Below are 19078 nucleotides of genomic sequence, written 5' to 3'. Positions count from 1 at the left end.
TTGCTCCACTGAGGTTTAAGGTTTATTATTTAGTGTTTAACTAACGCATTTTTTCTTTAAACCTCAGTTGCCTTCTCTGTAAAATAAAGTCTTTGAAAAGGATCCACTGTAAGTTTTTTCCATTGCTTATGTTTTTATCTTAGTTTTTAATTCTCAGAAACACTGCGCACATTTTACCTTTTAAGTTAGTAAGTCTACTTTTTTTCCCACAAAGACAGGTTCTTCAAGTTATGGAGAAGTCATAGCAGACTGTTGCTTCAGTTTAAGATACGCATTCACATATGAGATGAGAAGGGTGAGGACCCAGAGAAACGCCTTTGACAGAGGGGAGTGAGAGCATACTGAAGAACGTTTAGTAATAAAGAATTCAGATGGGAGAAACGGATGGGTTACATCTAACAGATTTGCTCAAAGGAATTCTGGAAAGGCAAATATGTGAAAATGTATAGCAAAGACGTGAAATGCCTTTTGGTCCCTAAATGGATTTCATTTCAAAGACGTGCATATTGCAAATACATGTACCATAACACTTCTCTGTCCACTTCTAGAATTTTCTAAAGCCTGACAGAACATCTGCAGAGAGAGGATGTCATTCCAAGATAATCGACAGCAAGTTACTAAATTAAGATAAAAATGTCCTTAACCTTGAACAGTTTTTAAAGAGATTTTAGAAGAAAGGAGCCCTCCAGGGGGTTGTATAACTATATAATTGTACCCTTTCTAAAAGGCTATTTACAGATACATAATGTTTCCCCTCCATTCTTTAAAGTAAAATATAGGATAAAAAAAAATAGTTTGGGGATAATATTTGTTTGGGACAGCAGGCACTGCTAATCAGTACCACTCTCTCCTTATTCCTTACTATCAGAGCCCTGGTTTAGGAGACCCCATTATCCTTAAGGCTAAGGTGGCCAGTTTAGAATCCGAGCTGATGAGATCTAAGTGCAAGTCTGCTGACCATCTGTGGTAAAAAATTTGCTCTCTGAGTTAGACACTGCCTTTTTTTTCTTACTTAATTTCTTTTTTTTTTCCTTTTCTTTCTTCCTGCCCAAATTGTTGGAACACTATTGGAGATTCTGGGGTCACTTTGAAGCTATGTGGACGTGCTAGAGATGTGGAAGCTGGAAGAGCGAAGCAACCCAGTCCCCTGGTGATGCCCTTCAGCAGCTGGACTAACGCTAGAGGGACTATCTCCAAACTTCCTGCTACCCGTGGAAAGTAAGGTAAATCACTCATTCACTTTCTGTTACCTACTAACTGATCCAGAACTCTAACCTCAGGGTTCTAGAACCCTTCTCAGTATCCCATAGTCATACTCATGTTCCGGACTCCTGATCATCAGACTTGCTTATAGCAGATGTATGGGGAGGGCGGGCTCTTCTGGAAGCCCTCATACTTCCTCCCCGACCCCCACCACACACAAATAATGATCTTTATGTCCACTCATCCTTCTATCTACACTCAGAGGCCAGGGCCCCCAGGAAGGCTTCACTGACAACCCTTTACTCCTCTCTACATGCAGAAAGGGTAGAGGTGTGGGCTCTGGAATCACACTTCCTAGACTTGAATTCTTAATCTGTTACTTACCAGTTTAGGACGTGGGCAAAGTAGTTACCTTCTCTGGACACCCCTGTAAAAGAGGAACACTAAGTAGCACCTATGTACCTTACTGAAAGGATTAAATGAGCAAATGCAGGTAAAGTTCTTATAATTTTTTCTTGGGTCAATCAATTCTAGCTGCTATTGCTACCTTTGACTAATTTAGGGCAGTCCCTTTGCCCTCCTTTGGTTCTCTGGGCCCGTCTCATTCACAACACACACAACCGCATACTGCATTCACAACACACACAACTGCATACTGCAGAGTTTTGAAAGGTGGTTCTCAAAATGTGGTCCCTGGGCCAGCAATATCAGCCACACCTGGGAACTGGTTAGAACTCTGGCACTGGAGCCCTGCAATCTGTGTTTTAACAATATTCTCAGGCAAATCTGATGCACACTAAAGGTTGACGACAACTGAGAACATCTGTCTCAGACTCTCCTGGAGGCATTCACCAAAAATACAGATACAGGACTTACACCTGACCAGCTGGAGAAGGGGTCTAGTAATTGCTCTGGTTATCATGCTTGTCATGATTTTTCAGCACATAAATGTTTGAGAATCACTGCCATTTTGAATGTGTGTTTCACTTGTCTGTTTTTCCAGTGGACTTTACTTCCTTGCAAGGAAGGTTTGTGAAGATCTGTTGTTGTTGTTTGCATTATTAGTTTTAGTATGCTAATTCTAGAATCTCTGGCGCATAGTGCAATCTCAGGCAGGAAGTAGTGGCTCATTAAAACAGGTATCCCAAAAGTCTTAGTAGAACTTCAAGATTAATTCCTTCGGGAAGAGGTAAAATTGTCATTAGATGCAGATGATATGATACTATATATAGAAAACCCTAAAGACTCTACATGAAAACTACTACAACTGATAAACGAATTCAGCAAGGTAGCAGAATACAAGATTAACATACAGAAATTGGTTGCATTTCTTTATACCAACAATGAAATATCGGAAAGGGAATGTAAAAAAACAATGCCTTTTAAAATCACAACCCCAAAAATAAAATACTTAGGAATAAACCTCACCAAGAAGGCAAAAGACTTATACGCTGAGAACTGTAAGACATTAATAAAGGAAAGTGAAGATGATTCAAACAAATGGAAAGACATCTCATGTTCTTGGGTTGGAGGAATTAATATTGTTAAAATGCTCATACTACCCAAAGCAATCTACAGATTTAATGCGATCCCTATCAAATTACCCATGACATTTTTCACACAATTAGAACAAATAATCCTAAAATTCATACAGAACCATAAAAGACCCAGAATTGCCAAAGCAATCCTGAAGAAAAAGAACAAGGTTGGAGGCATAGCCACCCCAGACTCAGACAGTACTCCAAAGTCACAGTAATCAAAACAGCGTGGTATTGGCACAAAAACAGACATATGGATCAATGGAACAGAATACAGAGCCCAGAAATAAACCCACACACCTCAGTTAATCTTTGACAATTAATCTTTGACAAAGGAGGCAAGAATATATAATGGGAAAGAGACAGTCTCTTCCGCAAGTGGTGTTGGTAAAGTTGGACAGCCTTATATAAACCAGTGAAGTTAGAACACATCCTTTCACCATACACGAAAATAAACTCAAAATGTCTTAAAGACTTAAACATAAGACATGACACCATAAAACTTCTAGAAGAGAACACAGGCAAAATATTCTCTGACATAAATCATACCAATGTTTTCTTAGGTCAGTCTCCCAAGACAATAGAAATCAAAATGAAAATAAACAAAGGGGACTGAATCAAACTTACAAGCTTTTGCACAGCAAAGGAAACCATAAACAAAATGAAAAGACAACCTACAGAATGGGAGAAAATATTTGCAAATGATTGCGACCAGCAAGGGCTTAATTTCCAAAATATACAAACAGCTCATACAACTTGATGACAATAAAAGCAAACAACCCAATCAAAAAAATAGGCAGAAGACTTAAAGAGACATTTCTCCAAAGAAGAAATACAGATGGCCAATAGGCACATGAAAAGATGCTCAACACTGCCAATTATTAAAGAAATGCAAATCAAAACTACCATGAGGTACCACCTCACACCAGTCAGAATGGCCATCATTAAAAAGTCTACAAATAACATATGCTGGATAGGGTGTGGAGAAAAGGGAACCCTCCTACAACACTGTTGGTGGGAATGTAAGTTGGTGCAGCCACTGTGGAAAACAGTATGGAGGTTCCTCAGAAAACTAAAAATAGACCCACCATATGATCCAGCAATCCCACTCCTGGGCATATATCCAGACCAAACTATAATTCAAAAAGACACATTCACCCTGATCTTCACAGCAGCAATATTCACAATAGCCAAGACATGGAAACAACCTAAATGTCCATCAACATATGAATGGATAAAGACGATGTGGTACATATATACAATGAAATACTACTCAGCCATAAAAAAAAGAATGAAATAATGCCATTTGCAGCAGCAACATGGATGCAACTAGAGATTATCATACTAAGCAAAGTAAGTCAGAAAGAGAAAGACAAATACCATGATACCACTTATATGTGGAATCTAAAATATGACACAAATGAACCTATCTATGAAACAGGAACAGAATCAGAGACATAGAGAATAGACTGGTGGCTGTCAAGGGGGAAGCAGGTGGGAGAGGGATGAACTGGGAGTTTGGGATTAGCAGATGCAAACTGGTATATATAGACTGGCTAAACAACAAGGTCCTACTATATAGCACAGGGAACTATATTCAATATCCTGTGATAAACCATAATGGAAAAGAATATGAAAAAGAATGTATATACATATGTATAACAGAGTCACTTTGCTGTACAGCAGTAATTAACACAACGCTGTAAACCAAGTATACTTCAATAAAAAATAAGTTAATTAAATTTTTAAAAAGATTAATTCCTTCAGAAGAACAAGTACTACACATTCACAAAAAAAGCACCCTTTGAAAGTTTAAATTTTTGAATTTCTTTGCCACTTCCTTAGTTTTGATCATCTTGGACAATATATTTTTAATACTGACTTTTAAAAAGAATTGTGTTTCAGTGTTTGCTATCCTTAGAGAGACAGAAACAGATAAGTACAACTAAATACTTATTTTTCAAAAGTCTCAAAAGTATAAGGGAAATGAAAGTAATTTATCTTCAAATGATTTTGGGGTATGTTTCTAATTTCATACTTCTGATGGGATTCAAGATTAAAACTGTATTAAGACATTTGAGACATGCCGCATTGGTATTAAATGAATGTAATTTTGTGTAAAGTGGTAGAAATATTTTCTTCAGCAAACATACCTGCAGATATAAAATCACAACCATAAATCTACAAAAAAGCAAGCTACTGAATGAAATCTGATTGGTTATTTCCCTGCAGTATGGATCTGCTAATAATTTAATTTACTACTTGCTAACACAAGCCAAAATTTAAATATACATATATATATGTGTGTGTGTGTATATATATATCTCTTCAATTTTAAATCATTCATATATATGAACAAGTATACATACACATATATAACAATTGTTCATATATATATATATATATATATATATATATAAACAATTTAAATTAAAGAAAGTACATCTGGTGGCCTATTTTTTCCCCCCGATTTCTAAAGAACACCATATTCTATTCTAGGCAGTGGAATGTCAATCCACCTTAAGGGTTGTTCAATGAGCATATCTGAGAAACCACTGGTTTAGCCAATGATGTACTTATTCAGGGAGGTCCTAGTGCCACTGTCAAGAGCTTATCCACAGGACAGATAAGAAGGTACTTGTTTGGTTTGTGAAAAGAAGGAGTAGTGAGGAATGGCAGGTAGCTGCAGGCTGATGACACGTGATGTCCATATATATGTAGAACCAACACGCCCATAATTGCACCCATTTTCCATACCCAAATTCAAAGCCTTTATATCATTAATCCCAGGCAAAAATGGTAAGATTCATGTGTGTTACTATCCCACGGCTTCAAGATGCCTATAAACTCATATGAGTATGTCTTAGTTTTATCAGTGGAGGACAAACCAGGCTTCTATCACCAAGCCCCATTCCATAACAGGCAAACCAGTCCAACACTTCTCTGAGTGCTGCAGGAGAGTCTATGGAAGGGGCGCTCACTCCACTGTGATGCCTAAAATGCCTTTGCACAGAGCAAACATTCAAACCATGCTGAGTGAATGAATGAGTGAACTGGTGTCATAAAACAGGCTTATTTCAGGGAAATTCCATTCAACAGGCTGGCATTCCTTCCTACCCATCTTAACTGTTAAGCTTGCCATCAGACAAAAAATTAATTATAAAACGTTAGAGCTGAGGAAATTTTAGAAACTATCTACTCTCCAGAGGTATACAACTTTAATTTAGTGGTAAAAATCACTAGGAGTGATTTAGGAGTCTATCAGACCTGAGTCCAAATTCCACATCTACCATATTTTTGTGAGCAAATAACCACTTCTGAGGCTCTGTTCCATGTATGCATTATGGGATACATAATAATACATACATTAATTGTATGACTATCAGGGGATGAAATGACACAATCCATTTGCCATGGTCGGCTAAGTAACTGGCACCAAGTAAGCACTCAAGACATTAGCCAATATTAATAGCGGAGAGATGATAACAAAACTCTGGGACTGATGCCCACCCTAGTGGCCCCAGTGGTCATAATGACTTTCTTCCATTCAGCCTGCTCTCTTCTCACTAAAACTAAGGAAGAGAAGATGAACAAATTAGGAATAACAATTTGAAAATGGTTTTATACTCCCTGAATGAATGGAATTATAATAAAATGATTCATGAGTTCTGCAGAAATATGATGAGACTTTAGATCTTTATGTTAGTTCTCTGCAAAACCAATTTATGGCCCTAAGATGTACCTTCCCACCCAGCCCCATCCTTACCAGGATCAAATATCATTGTAAATGGAAAAGTCAACAACACATAATCAACAAGCTAAGTTACAAGCCAGTGAAGTCTCGGAGGTTTGATAGAGAAAATTCAGATTTATCATTATATGTAAAAATAAGATGATATGAAGAACTCAATCTAAAAAATATTACCTGGAGATCTATAATTCTACAATAGTGCTATAAAAAGTAAAGAGCTAGAAATCTATTTAGATGGTTTTCCTTATAAGAAAGCACTTTCTGTATAACTTTTAATGTACTATTGATGAGAACAATTCAACAAAATTCAAATAAATACCTGCAGATGTCCTACAAGAAGAAAAGAACAGAGTTAGATGTGACGGGATAACTGGACTTCAGGATGAGTAAGACCCTATACTTGACCTCAATAAATTACCATGAAATACAGTGGATGAGTCATGTACAGAATGTCAGAATTCCAAAAGGCCAAGCTAAGTACCAAAAGGAACATGTGGGGACTCTTAAGAAGGAAATAAAATATTGGTTAGTTGATTACGAAAAGGCAGAAGGGAGTAGGTTCCCTTTGGCTGCTCTTTGAAGAGATCACTTCCTTTCCCCTCTAGTCCTGAGGCTAGGGTGGCATGGGCAATAGAGGAATGTGGGGACTGAGAATCATTTCTACTCTCACCAGAGTGGCTGGAAGCAGATTTTCTTACCAGGATGTAGTAGTATGCTAATATTTAAGGGTTCTTGAGGTCAGAGAGAAGGGTTTGAACACTCCGGCTCCATCTCTTGCTGTGGGTCAACTTTCTTACCTTTCCAACACCTCAGCGTCTTTATCTGAAAATTGGGGATGATGATAATGTCTCCCACCTGAGTGTGAGAACTACATGATATAGTGCATACGCAGGGCTAAATTTGGTGCCTGGCAAACAGAAAGTGCTCAGTACGGCAGGCGAGTGTAGTGACAATAAAGGCAAAGATGACGGGGGTAGTGCCAGTGTTGCTTCTGCCCCCAGAACAGGCTCTGACTGGGAGAGAGTTAAAGCACCTTTGGGTTCATGGGGGTTTATATATAAGCAACGGTTGATCAATGGGAGCTGGTTGTCCAAATGATTATGTGCAATCTAAGAAAAAAATGGGCCTCGGATCTGCTCAGCTACTTAATATTAGCAGCGGTAGTAGTCAAAGAAGCTAAATTTTATTACGTGTTTATATGCCAAACAACGTGCTGAACGTTTTAAAAGGATTTACTCACTTACTACAACGAGGCTATACGCTAGGTCCTGATAATGTTATTCGTCTCTTTCAGATGTTGACTGAGCCTCAGAGGGGTTACAAAAGCACCTAAGATCCCGTTGTCAGTACATGACGGAAATGAGTTCAAATCCAGCCTGTCTGACTTGTTCTTAATCACTAAGGTATGAAATTAAGCATGTTGCCCTTTGCCTGATTCTCCTTCTGAGGCCTGAATATTTCACTTAGCTCTCTGTGTGCAGAAGAGAGAAAATTCTCTCTCCTTCACCCAACTTGGCATCAATATCCAGCTCCCCTTCTCAAAATGGGTTGCTTCAACGAGCAGCAATGAATGCCGGGTCGTGGACCAGTCACCTTGATGACTAAGAGTCAGACACTAGGGAAAGAAAATGCTCTGTGACAAACCTACCCCTGTACAGAAACAAGACAGAAATGGGGGGACAGGGCAGAAGATAATGGAATAAGGCATAGGAAAAATAGCACCTGGCATCGTGATAGTAATAATAATAATAGTAGTAGTAGTGGTAATAGTAATAATAATAGACTTTACTATGCTCTAGGCATTGTATTAAGTGCTTGGTGTAAGTGACTTCATTTTAACATTGAAAACAAGTCTATGAGGATGAAATATTATTAACATCATTTTATAGGCAGGAGTATTGAGGTTCAGGTAATCAGGTAAATTGCCCAAGCTCATATGGTTAGCAAGTGGAAAGCAGAGATTTGAACCAGCACCTATACCCCTAACCATTATGCTATAACCATTATGCTGAAGACATAAGAATTCCAATGGTCTTTCCCCATAACCCACTCCTGCACTCCAGACCTCAACAGTCCAAGATCAAGAGAGAGCAAGCTTGGAGTTGCCACTCTTCAGTGAGTGTCAATCATTTCAAAACAGTGTGTTTGCTAACATGATGTAGTTCCTGTGATAATCTTCTCAACCAGGTATCAAGAAACAGGAAGCAAAGATTCAAGTAACAGTATGCTCGTACTTACGAGGAAGGTGGGACAGCATAGTTGACACTGGGCTTAACTGTTCTGGAAAACGTGGTCCCAGTAGGCATACACGCTGGTACATTTTCCCCACCTACCAAATACAAAAGAAGTATTTCATTTCCATGTTGCTCTTCCAAGTTCCACCTCATTCGTGCCTGTCATTCATCCTCTGGCCTCTTCCTGTCTCCATTTCTGTACAGAAAGGTGCTGAGTCTCTGCTCTCGGATACGAAAGGGTGTGTTAAGGAGAGGGAGCCATGGTACCTCAGTCTTTTGTTTTTCTTAATTCTATTATGCCAACTCCACTGAACTTAATTAGAGTGAATACAGAATTACACAATTATCCTCTGTTCTATTCTTCGGATGTTATATTTTGATAAAATTTACGACATGCTGCTCTCCCCTTGAACACCAGATGAACACTAGAAATGGATGTGTGTTGACATAAAATCTGTTATAATTACAACTAAAGTATAGCTTACATAATGATAGTGTTAACATAAAATTATAGATGTGTAGAGACAACGTGGTCATGCATTTTTTAGTATAAGTACATGCTTAGACCAATATCTGTTAGCGGAATGAAGATGGAAGAGAATTTTGGTTAAGCCACAAAGGCTGTTTAAGGACTTGCAGATAGCTAAGGGGAACTCAAAGACCAGTAAGATAGTATTTCCCCTGCCATGTTTTCAATTGCAAAGTGAAGGGAAGATGTGAAAGTAAGTACCCCTATGGAAATGACAAGACAAGTACCTTTTTTTCCTTGAATACCGGGGTAAATGCTTAAATTCTAATGTATATCAGTGATGCAAATTTTCAACTGAGTTTGATAAATCATAAAATAATAATTATACATATATGTATATAAAACTGCATGGAACTAGACAGTTCAGAATTACTTCTAATTAAAGAGGTACCCTATGACAACTAACTTAAACCTTACAAAATATGGTTCCAAGTACCCTATCAGAGTGAAAAGTAGGAGACTGAAAGGTTTATTGTAAATGTTTGTAGTCATGGTGTCTTACCTAAAACTACTCTGTCACAAATACTATTAAAATAATTGTGACATTTTATTCACTTTTACTGCAAACAACAAAACAAACTATAGGTATTTTTTCATTTCAGGTAATTATTTTAGCTAACAGTTACTAAATGTTTTGAGAAAGCAGAGTGCTAACTGCATGACTTCATTTTATCTTTAAAATAGCGCTTCCATGTCATTATTCTTAATATCTCCATTGTATTAAAGTGTATCTCTAGTTCAGACCTTTCTTCAGAACTGCAGACTTGTGTATCCAACTGTGTACGCAGCATCTCTGCTTGGACGTCACGAAAACATCTCAAATCTTACACCTCCAAAACTGGTCTTTAATCCACCAAACACGCTCTACCCCAAACTTTTTCCATCTTAGGTGACAGTAACCACACCTTTCCAGTTCCCCAGGCCCTAAATCTCGAATTCACCCTTGACCCCCTCTTCCTTTCCATTCTTGCATTCAATCTACCACAAAGTGCTGTCACAACCTTCCCAATGTGCCACTTCTGAGAACTACCAGCCGCTAGCAGCCTGGTGCAGGCCACCAACATAGACCTCGAGGATCCTGTCGTCGCCTCCCGAGATTCTCCCTGACTCCACTCTCTCCCCACATCCTCAAGACCACAGATAGAGTTATGCTTTTCAAACAAGAGACAGTTCATGCCACACCTCGGCTAAAATCCTGCCCCTGGCTGCCTACATTTAGAGTAAAAGACACAATGCATGTGATGGCCTCCCAGGACTGACCCAATCCATTCCATCACATATCCGACCTCCAGCCCTCCTGCTGTCTCTTCCTCCCCACTGACTAAGTCAACCAGGGTGGCCTCCTTGATATTCCTCCAAGCTGCCCGGCATATTTCTGCCTTAGAGTTTTGGGACTGGTTATTCTTGCTCCCAGGGAGTGGTCTCCCCATCATACATTCTGACAACGCCCTCACTTCAAGTCTTTGCTCAAATGTCAACTTATAAAATCCACCCTGACTACCCTATCTAAAATCAGAACCTACCTGTACACTCCTCCAGCACTCCCAACCCAAGCCTCTTCAGTGAGCTTCACATCCTTTTCCTTATCCTGTAGTGCCCATCAACCTGTGACAAAGCATAGAATTTATTTATAACATCCGTTTCCACACGAGAGTGTAAGGAGGGAGAAAGCATGCAAGAAGGAGCACGCAGGCAAAGGCTCTTGTCTAATCTATTCATTGATACGTCCAAGCATAGAGAACAGGAAGATGCTTGATAAATAGTCCTGAAAAAGATACAGATGAGGAAACCAGTAGTAAAGCTCAGAAAGTTTAAGAAACTTCCTCAAGGTTCCAGAGCTAGAAGAGGGTCACAGTAGAATTCACACTTGGGGATGTCTAACTTCAAATCTCTTAGCCTCTCTGCTATCTTTTTTTTCTTCTTTGCGGTACGCGGGCCTCTCACTGTTGCAGCTTCTCCCGTTGCGGAGCACAGGCTCCGGACGCGCAGGCTCAGCAGCCATGGCTCACAGGCCCAGCTGCTCCGCAGCATGTGGGATCTTCCCGGATCGGGTCACGAACTCTCAACCACTGCGCCACCAGGGAAGCCCCTCTCTGCTATCTTAAGTCCATGAAATTCAGGATTTGTTTTAATCAGTGCCATGGAAATTCTCACTCCACTGAATAGGATCACTAAAGTGTTCTCTGTCTAGATTTATATATATATTTTCCATTTAAACAAAGGAAACAGAAGAGGGGAATTCATCATGGGTTATTGCGGTAATTTTACAGCAATTTTAGCAATAATGACATTTAAGTAATAGTGATATTTAATGATAGCATAATAATAATAAAACAATAGCTCTTAAATGTATTAAAGATGAATTGCATGCTAAACTCGGTGCTAAAATATTTCCATGTATATTTTGTGCAAAATCCTTATGAATATTCTATCGGATGAGCGTTATGTGTAACTCCACCAGGCATACTTCTCTTATTCCGCTTTCAAAGATAAGGAAATTGATGAGAAGTGTGGTAACCGTTTGATCAAGATGAGACTGGTAATAAGTTGTGAGTATGAATTTAAATTCAGGTCTAACTCCAGAATTTGATTCTCAATCCATACATGAAAATTCTGATAACTCTTTTGATAAGCGTATGTTCTCTCCTGGAAAACATCCCCCATTATGTCTGCCTGTGCTCATACCTTCAGAACACAGTCAAGTTTGAAACATGATAAAAATGTTTAAATAGTGTGCTTTAATAAATGGAAATATCTTCATCTAAACAATAACACAAAAAGGCAGGCTGAGCCCTTTGAAGTGGCTTCGTTGCTATCTTCCATCCAGAACAAGAGAAGGAATCAACAGCTGCAGAGTAAAGAAAGCATGAAACCCAGAGATGGAGGATTCTGTAAATGACCAATTACAAGACTATTAAGCCACACTTTCATAGCAAGAGGCAAAATATTCCGTTAAACTGAAAATTCTTCGACCCCTCACTCCAAGGCCCACACAAACATTAATGTTGCATTTATTAGGATGTATTTCCTGTGCTCTATCAACTTGACTTTCAGCAACTGTATTAATACAGTCCTTTCGCTTTGCACATATATCTGAATGACGGATTCCATTACTGGAGTTTTGTAGAAAGAGTGGAGTGAATGAAGTAAAGTTTGGGAAGAGCCATCATAATCCATAATGATGGGCACTGAATCAGGACAAGAAGAAACCTCTCTTCTCATTTATTTGAATGAAAATTCTACTATATATTTATTGCCTCTGTACAGGGCCATCTGTTGAATAATGGAAAACAAGCATCTTTCATTTGGAGGTAGGATTTGTGTGCTCAAGTTTCGATGGGCCTGCAGAATTAATCTTGTTTTAGATATGAAATAAAATGTAATTTCTTACTGTAAGTAGATGTGCTTAAGCAACTGGCAACTTTGATGTCTTTAAATCACTGCAGTTTCAGGGTAGGCAAATCTATAATTATTTCAAGCACTTCTTTATTGGTGCAACAATTGAGCAGTGTACATAGTGGTCAACAACCTGGGCATTGTCAGAGGACTCTAAGTTTGAATCTAGACTTTGCCACTCACCAGCTATGTGACTTTCAGCTATGAGAATCACTTTCTTCAGCGTTACAGTGTGGATTATTATATGCCCTTTGCAGAACTACTGTAAGAACTAAATGTATATGGGCACAGTGGCTCATAGTAAGGGCTCAAATTAGTACTGTGGTCACTACTAGTAGTATTGAAAAGAAATTACAACTTCTATTCTCATAAAGTGGGATATGTGTCCCTTTATCATTGTAATTTCATATCATTTTACTTTTGACCTTATAATTTAATAGCTTGATCCAGGAAACATTTAGCAGTAAATATAATTGAAAGAAGGTTACTTGTCAAACATGAAATACTGTAGTATCAAGTGTGCTGGCACAATACTCTGCTCAGATAATTAACCTGTAAAAATATGTTATTGTCTTCTTTTTAATTAAGCACATTGAACATATATATTTACTGTGCCAATTGGCGAAAGGTCCATTAATTAATCAGTCTAACTATATGTTGCATAAATGTCTTCTAAACATAATCGTATATGTATTTTATTTGTTGGGAAAATGTGTTTGAGATTGTTCTTTTCTGCCTATTTAAAGTAAAAGAGAGTGAGAAGTAGAGTTAGGCTTAATGTACTTTGTACTCCATTATGCCATGAAAATGCTTCTGTGCCCCGGAGACAACAACAAAAGATCTGCTTTAATGACAAGAATCAAGTATGTTCTAAAGCTTCCAGGTAGGAGGCGTACAGGTTGCAGTTCATATCAGAAGTCTTTGCTCTCTCTCTCAACTGCGTCTAGATGGGAAAGATGTGCTCACAAATGCTTCAAGGTGATATAGTAAATGTTGGAAGAGAGGGGGGTAGGAGGCAGAGTTTTGAATATCTCAAACCTGAGCTAGAAGGATTTTATTTAAAGAAAATAGCGGATATGATTTTTCACTTAAGGAATGCCAGTCAGCAAACCTGACACTAATGTAGGAAATTAGCTCTTTTAGCTATGATGCTTTCAAATGCACATGGCTGAAAACAAATTCAAAATAGTCCAAGGAAATTTCAAAACAAAAACCAAACAACAACAACAACCTCAACAAACAAGTACTAGAAATTCAGGGATGCAGCCATATTCAGATACAGCTGGATCTGGAAATTCCAGAGTATCAGCAGGGTTCCAGCTCTCTCTCCATCGCTCAGCCCTGCTTACCTCTGCAAGACTTTATTTTACAGAAAGTCTCTTCTGGTGCTGGATGGTCACTGGGAGTCCCAGAGTCATATCTCCCCAGCTTAGAAATTCCAGAGAGAAAAGACAATTCTTCCATTTTGCTCTGAGAGAAAAGTCCTGGGGAGGAGTCTGATAGACTTAGCCGAGGTCAGATGCCTACCCATGAGCCAATCACCTGCTTTACTGGAGTTCAGTCCCTGGGCAACTCATCCCCGGGGCCCGTGAGGAGGCAGGATGGCATTATCTGGCAGTTCTCCAAGAAAAGCCTGCTGTTTTTGTAAGATGAAAGGGGAGAGGACATGGATAATGAAACCTGTATCTGCTTCTGTAAAATCCACAGAATCTTACTCCCTGCCCTGTGTCGATGACCATGCAGTAAGCTGACCCAGGAGGTCATTTTTCCCACAACAGTCTTTATATATATGACTAAGGAACACACTGGTAAAAGAATATGGGAGAAAGTCTGAGTATGACAAGTCAGCTAGACTGATATTAACTAAAAAAGCTGTGTAAAAATATCCTTAAAAAGTTGCCCCCAACTCACTCAAAGTCCATAGTTGGAGCTGGAAATACAATGTCATGGAGTTTGGATAAGAACAGGTTTTCTCCAAGTTGAACTATGACACAGAGATTAGAGACTTCTAGAAACTACACTTTTTCAAAGAAAAAACATCACATGAGAAAAATGAGGCCTAGAAAAATTAAATGACTTAAGATAACATAGCTAATTAATGGCAGGACTGAGACTAGAGTATATACTTTGTGTAATTGGCTATGGTTTAGTTAGTTAGTTTGTTTGTTTTGTTATCACTTCAAAACGAGACAAACTTAAAGAAAGGAAACACAACCAAAACTCAGTGGTTGGAAAAGAGATGGATGTGAACGCCCACTTGTTTCTTACGTATAAAGTTACCCCTCGCAGTGTTCTGGAGGAGAAAACGCTGGCTCTTCCCGACGTTGGTTACATACACAAAGATTCCAAAGACAAGACAAGTGCTTTGCAAACGAAGTAACTAGAACCAGCTCAGGCTTCCCCGCGGCGGGTCCTACGTTCCACGGTCAGAACCACCAACTGTATCCCCCCGGGTAACAAGGTGATTCAGAAAAGCTGGCGTCTTCAGAGAAGGGAGAAAACTTAGCCGGGAAGAGAGGAGAAAACTTGCTCAGCTTCTTGCTGGGGTCTGAAACGATCCCAACAGAGTCCTTAAACCCCTCAGGTTTCCCCAATCAAGCACCCTCGCCTCCAACCTGGGCCACCCCAGATCTATCAGACGACAGAAGTATGCGGACGCACGAAGAGCTAACCACCCCACGAGAGGAACCTACGCGCGGCCGCACCCACTCACCCGCCGCTCCCCGGGAGACGGGAGACGAGTCCGGGGTCCAAGTCCTGGGCGTGGCACACTCGCCCCTCTCCGGGCCCAGCTCCAGCTCACCTCGGCGCAGCCCGCCTGGGCGCCGCCATCTTGACCACAAAGGGGGCCTCGCGCCGGAGGCCCCTGAGCGGGCGCCCTGAGCGGAGCCGGAGCTCCGGGGAGCCCCAGGTCGGCGCCCTACGTCCCCCGCGCGCTCGCGCAGCGTCCACGCGCGACGAGAATCCCTCACGCAGCCCCCGACCTAGGCTTCCGCGGACCCAGCGCCCCGCGCAGCCCGCACCGCGGCTCAGGCGGCGCCGAGGGCGGCCCGGGCGGAAGAGCGGGCGCGGGGCACGCGCTCGGTAACCTGGCAACGCGGAGCAACCCGGCGTCTCTGGCGAACCCCTGCCTTCCACCGCGAGGAAGCACGGACCCCCCCCCCCCGCACCCGCTGCCCAGCCCTCGCCGCCCCTCGGTCGCTCCGCCCGGCGCTGCCCGCTGGCTATGGTCTTTTAAATCCATGATACAACGTCTATATGTAACAAATCTGTTAAACCCTAAATGTTTATGATATTCAAGTAATCCAGTATCTGAATTATTCTTGAAGATAAACATCCAAAGACTTCTTAATTGTATGGGTATACATACATAAAATACACGTGGAGGTAACTTCAAATATAGTATGTGCCTGTCTCTATTCCTTCCCTCTCCGCTCTTTTAAAAAATGCCCCTTTAAAAATTGCCCACTCACCATCTGTTAGGTAAATTTGCTGAAACACAGTAAATGTGGAGACAGAAATTGTTATAGAGACTATTCCAAATGGCACTGACACCTGTATTTATGAAAGAGTTACTATTTTTATTATTATCCTAATTTTAGACAAGAAATTATTGTAATAGCTAACACTTATCTGGAACTTACTATGCCCCAGGTACTGCTTGAATGGTTTACACATGTTAATTTATTTAATCCTCATAATAAACTAAGGATTTATCTCATCCCCAACACATAAAGGGCAGGTATTATTATTCATCACCCCTATTTTTCAAGATGAAGAAATTGAGGTACAGTGTTCTTAAGAGACTTGCCAAGGACATAAAGCTAGGAAGCACAGAGCTCAATTTGAAGTCAGGAACTATCTTCAAGATCTATGTTTCAACCCCTCTGCCACCTAGCTCTTGGGTGCAGAAACAGAGCTCATACCCATGTCTAATCTCAGCAACAGCACTTTTAACTATTGTACTCTGTTGTCTGTCTATGTATTAGACAGTAATCCCTATCAGCAGTGTTTCCAGAACTATTCCTCTTGGATGAATCACGTTCTGGGTATGTCCAGTGAACAACTGAACATAAAATGTTTAAATTATTGGAAAGTTCTCTCTGGGGAATGTCTTACGAGACCATCTACCATACTTAATTCCACTAATCGAATTAAATGGAATTTTAGACCATCTATCATTTTTTAATATTCACATCTCATTTAATATTCAAACAATATTCCTTAGGGTAATTACTCATATTCTTTGCATATCTTGATTCTTTGTGATGTGGGCCCATTTCTCATGATCGTATCTGCTTTGAAATTATTTAACGTAAGTTGATACTAGTATCTTCCCCATGCAAGTTATTTATCTTACAATGATTAAAAAAATTTTTTATCATTGTGTTGTGAATTCACAGCATTTTAAAAATTAGTTTTTATTTTATTTATTTTTGACTGTGTTGGGTCTTCGTTGCTGTGTGCAGGCTTTCTCTAGTTACGGCAAGCAGGGGCTACTCTCCATTGCAGTGTGCTGGCTTCTCACTGCGGTGGCTTCTTCCGTTGTGGAGCACGGGCTCTACGCGTGCAGGCTTCAGTAGTTGTGGCTCACGGGCTCTAGAGCACAGGCTCAGTAGTTGTGGCGCACGGGCTTAGTTGCTCCAGGGCATGTGGGATCTTCCTGGACCAGGGATGGAACCCGTGTCCCCTGCATTGGCAGGTGGATTCTTAACCACTGCACCACCAGGGAAGTCCCTATCCTATAATGATTTTGATTCTTCAGTTCCTCAACCCTCCACCCCATTAAAATAAAATCAGAAGTGGGATCAAGTCTCATTTCTGTGGGGAGAAGGTAGCAGGTAAGCTCTTGTAGACATTCATTCAGTCAATCAATCTCAGTTGAGGACTCCTGCTTCTAGCCATTATGGAGTAATTGGCCCCAGAATTTTCCTCTCAAAGCTAATCATTAGAAAATTAGAATAACTTAAACAACCCTTTTAAGACACTGGGCAGCTAAGAGCTCAGGACTGTGTTCCCCAAAGGAGGGGGAACAAATGAGGCAAGCCCTATGAATGTTCCTGCCTGGTGCCACTTTTCAGACCCAAGCTGAGCATGGTCAATGGGCTAATTTGAGAAAACAGAGATCAGAGTTCAGAGAGACTCAGGAAGCTGCAACTTGCAGGCAAGAGTACAAGATAGACAGGAGGTACACAGAGAAAGAGGGCTAGAAATATGTATGGTAGTCCCTTGAATTTTGGCTCAACACTAAACTGGGAAAACATAGGATGAGGATATGGGACCCTAGGAAAATAACAACTATTAGGGAACTGTAACAGAGCTCACGCAGCACTGGGAGACACTGAAGTGCTAACCCTCTGGAGGGGAGAAATCTTTCTGAAGACTCGGACAAATTAGTAGAGACCCAGAAAGACTTTAATAGCAGGGCTAAATACCCACTGGAAAAAGTCTTAAAAACCAACCTGGAAAGGTTCTAGCTGACCTGCAAGTAACCTAACATCTGCTAAAACAAGATTCAATGCTTTTTAAAGGAAGACAGTGAAATGAAGACACAACCACATTATTTTTACACTGTACAGAATCCAATAAAAATTATAAGGCATGTGAAAAGGCAGGAAGAAAAACTAGTCAATAAAAACAGATCTAGAAATGACAGATTTTAGAATCAGCACAAATACAAAAAAAAACAGTGTGACAGAATTCTAAAATAGCCCCCATAATTATATAGTGAATGGGATTTTGCAGGTGTAGGTGAGGTTATTAATCGGTTGGCTTTGAGAGAGATTCTCCAGGTGAGCCTAACCTAATCACGTAAGTCCTTAAAATAAGACTTTTCTTTGGCTGGTCACAAAAGAGTATGTCAGAGAGATCCTAAGTGTGAGAAGGATTCAACATGAAGGAGGTTCTCTATTGCTGAGAGGGAAGGAGCCATCTGGAAGGGTCTGAGAGTGGCCCTAGCAGCTGTCTGGCCCCTGGATAACGGCAAGAGAAGACAAGGACGTCGTCCCTACAGTTGTAAGTAACTGAATTCTACTGACAAGCTAAATAACCTTGGACACGGATTTTTCCCAGAGCTTCCAGATAACAGCTCAGCCTGGCTGACACTCTGACTTCAGTTCTGTAAAAGAGCCTCAGGAGAGATCCCAGCCAAGCCGCCCATACTAGAGTACCTAAAGATCTGTGAGATAAATGAGTATTGTTTTAAGTCACTAAATGTGTGGTAGTTGTGTCACAGCAATAGGAAATAAATATAAACAGCTAGTGTAAATATGTTCAAGAATTTGAGGGCAACATGAACCCAATGAGGAGAGAAGTGAAAAATATAAAAATAAATGGAATGTGTAGGGCTGAAAAATACATTGTTTGAAATTCACTGCATCTGTGTAACAGCAGTTGCACACTGCAGAAGACAAACTTGAACATTGTT

The 19078-nt window shown here is 40.2% G+C and overlaps 1 protein-coding gene and 1 pseudogene across 1 annotated transcript in view; both read right to left on the bottom strand.

The window, feature by feature from the left end:
- The window catches only part of LOC149749827 (UDP-N-acetylglucosamine--peptide N-acetylglucosaminyltransferase 110 kDa subunit pseudogene), a 175927-nt pseudogene extending 167203 nt beyond the window's left edge, over window positions 1-8724 (bottom strand).
- LOC149749826 (UDP-N-acetylglucosamine--peptide N-acetylglucosaminyltransferase 110 kDa subunit-like) overlaps window positions 1-15808 on the bottom strand; it is a 44005-nt gene extending 28197 nt beyond the window's left edge. The window contains exons 1-2 of the mRNA XM_089908597.1: window positions 10779-15808; window positions 8731-8821 (exon numbers count right to left, since the gene is read on the bottom strand). Of these exons, the coding sequence (XP_089764723.1) occupies window positions 8731-8798 (68 nt within the window). The 5' untranslated portion in view covers window positions 8799-8821; window positions 10779-15808. The remainder of the gene's footprint in view (window positions 1-8730; window positions 8822-10778) is intronic.
- Window positions 15809-19078: the final 3270 nt, after the last annotated feature.

The sequence above is a fragment of the Delphinapterus leucas genome, chromosome 3 (assembly GCF_059928025.1).
Source record: "Delphinapterus leucas isolate spDelLeu-1000000601 "Yukka" chromosome 3, BTC_Dleu_Yukka2, whole genome shotgun sequence".
NCBI lineage: Eukaryota > Metazoa > Chordata > Mammalia > Artiodactyla > Monodontidae > Delphinapterus > Delphinapterus leucas.
This window is presented reverse-complemented; position numbering and strand designations above follow the sequence as displayed.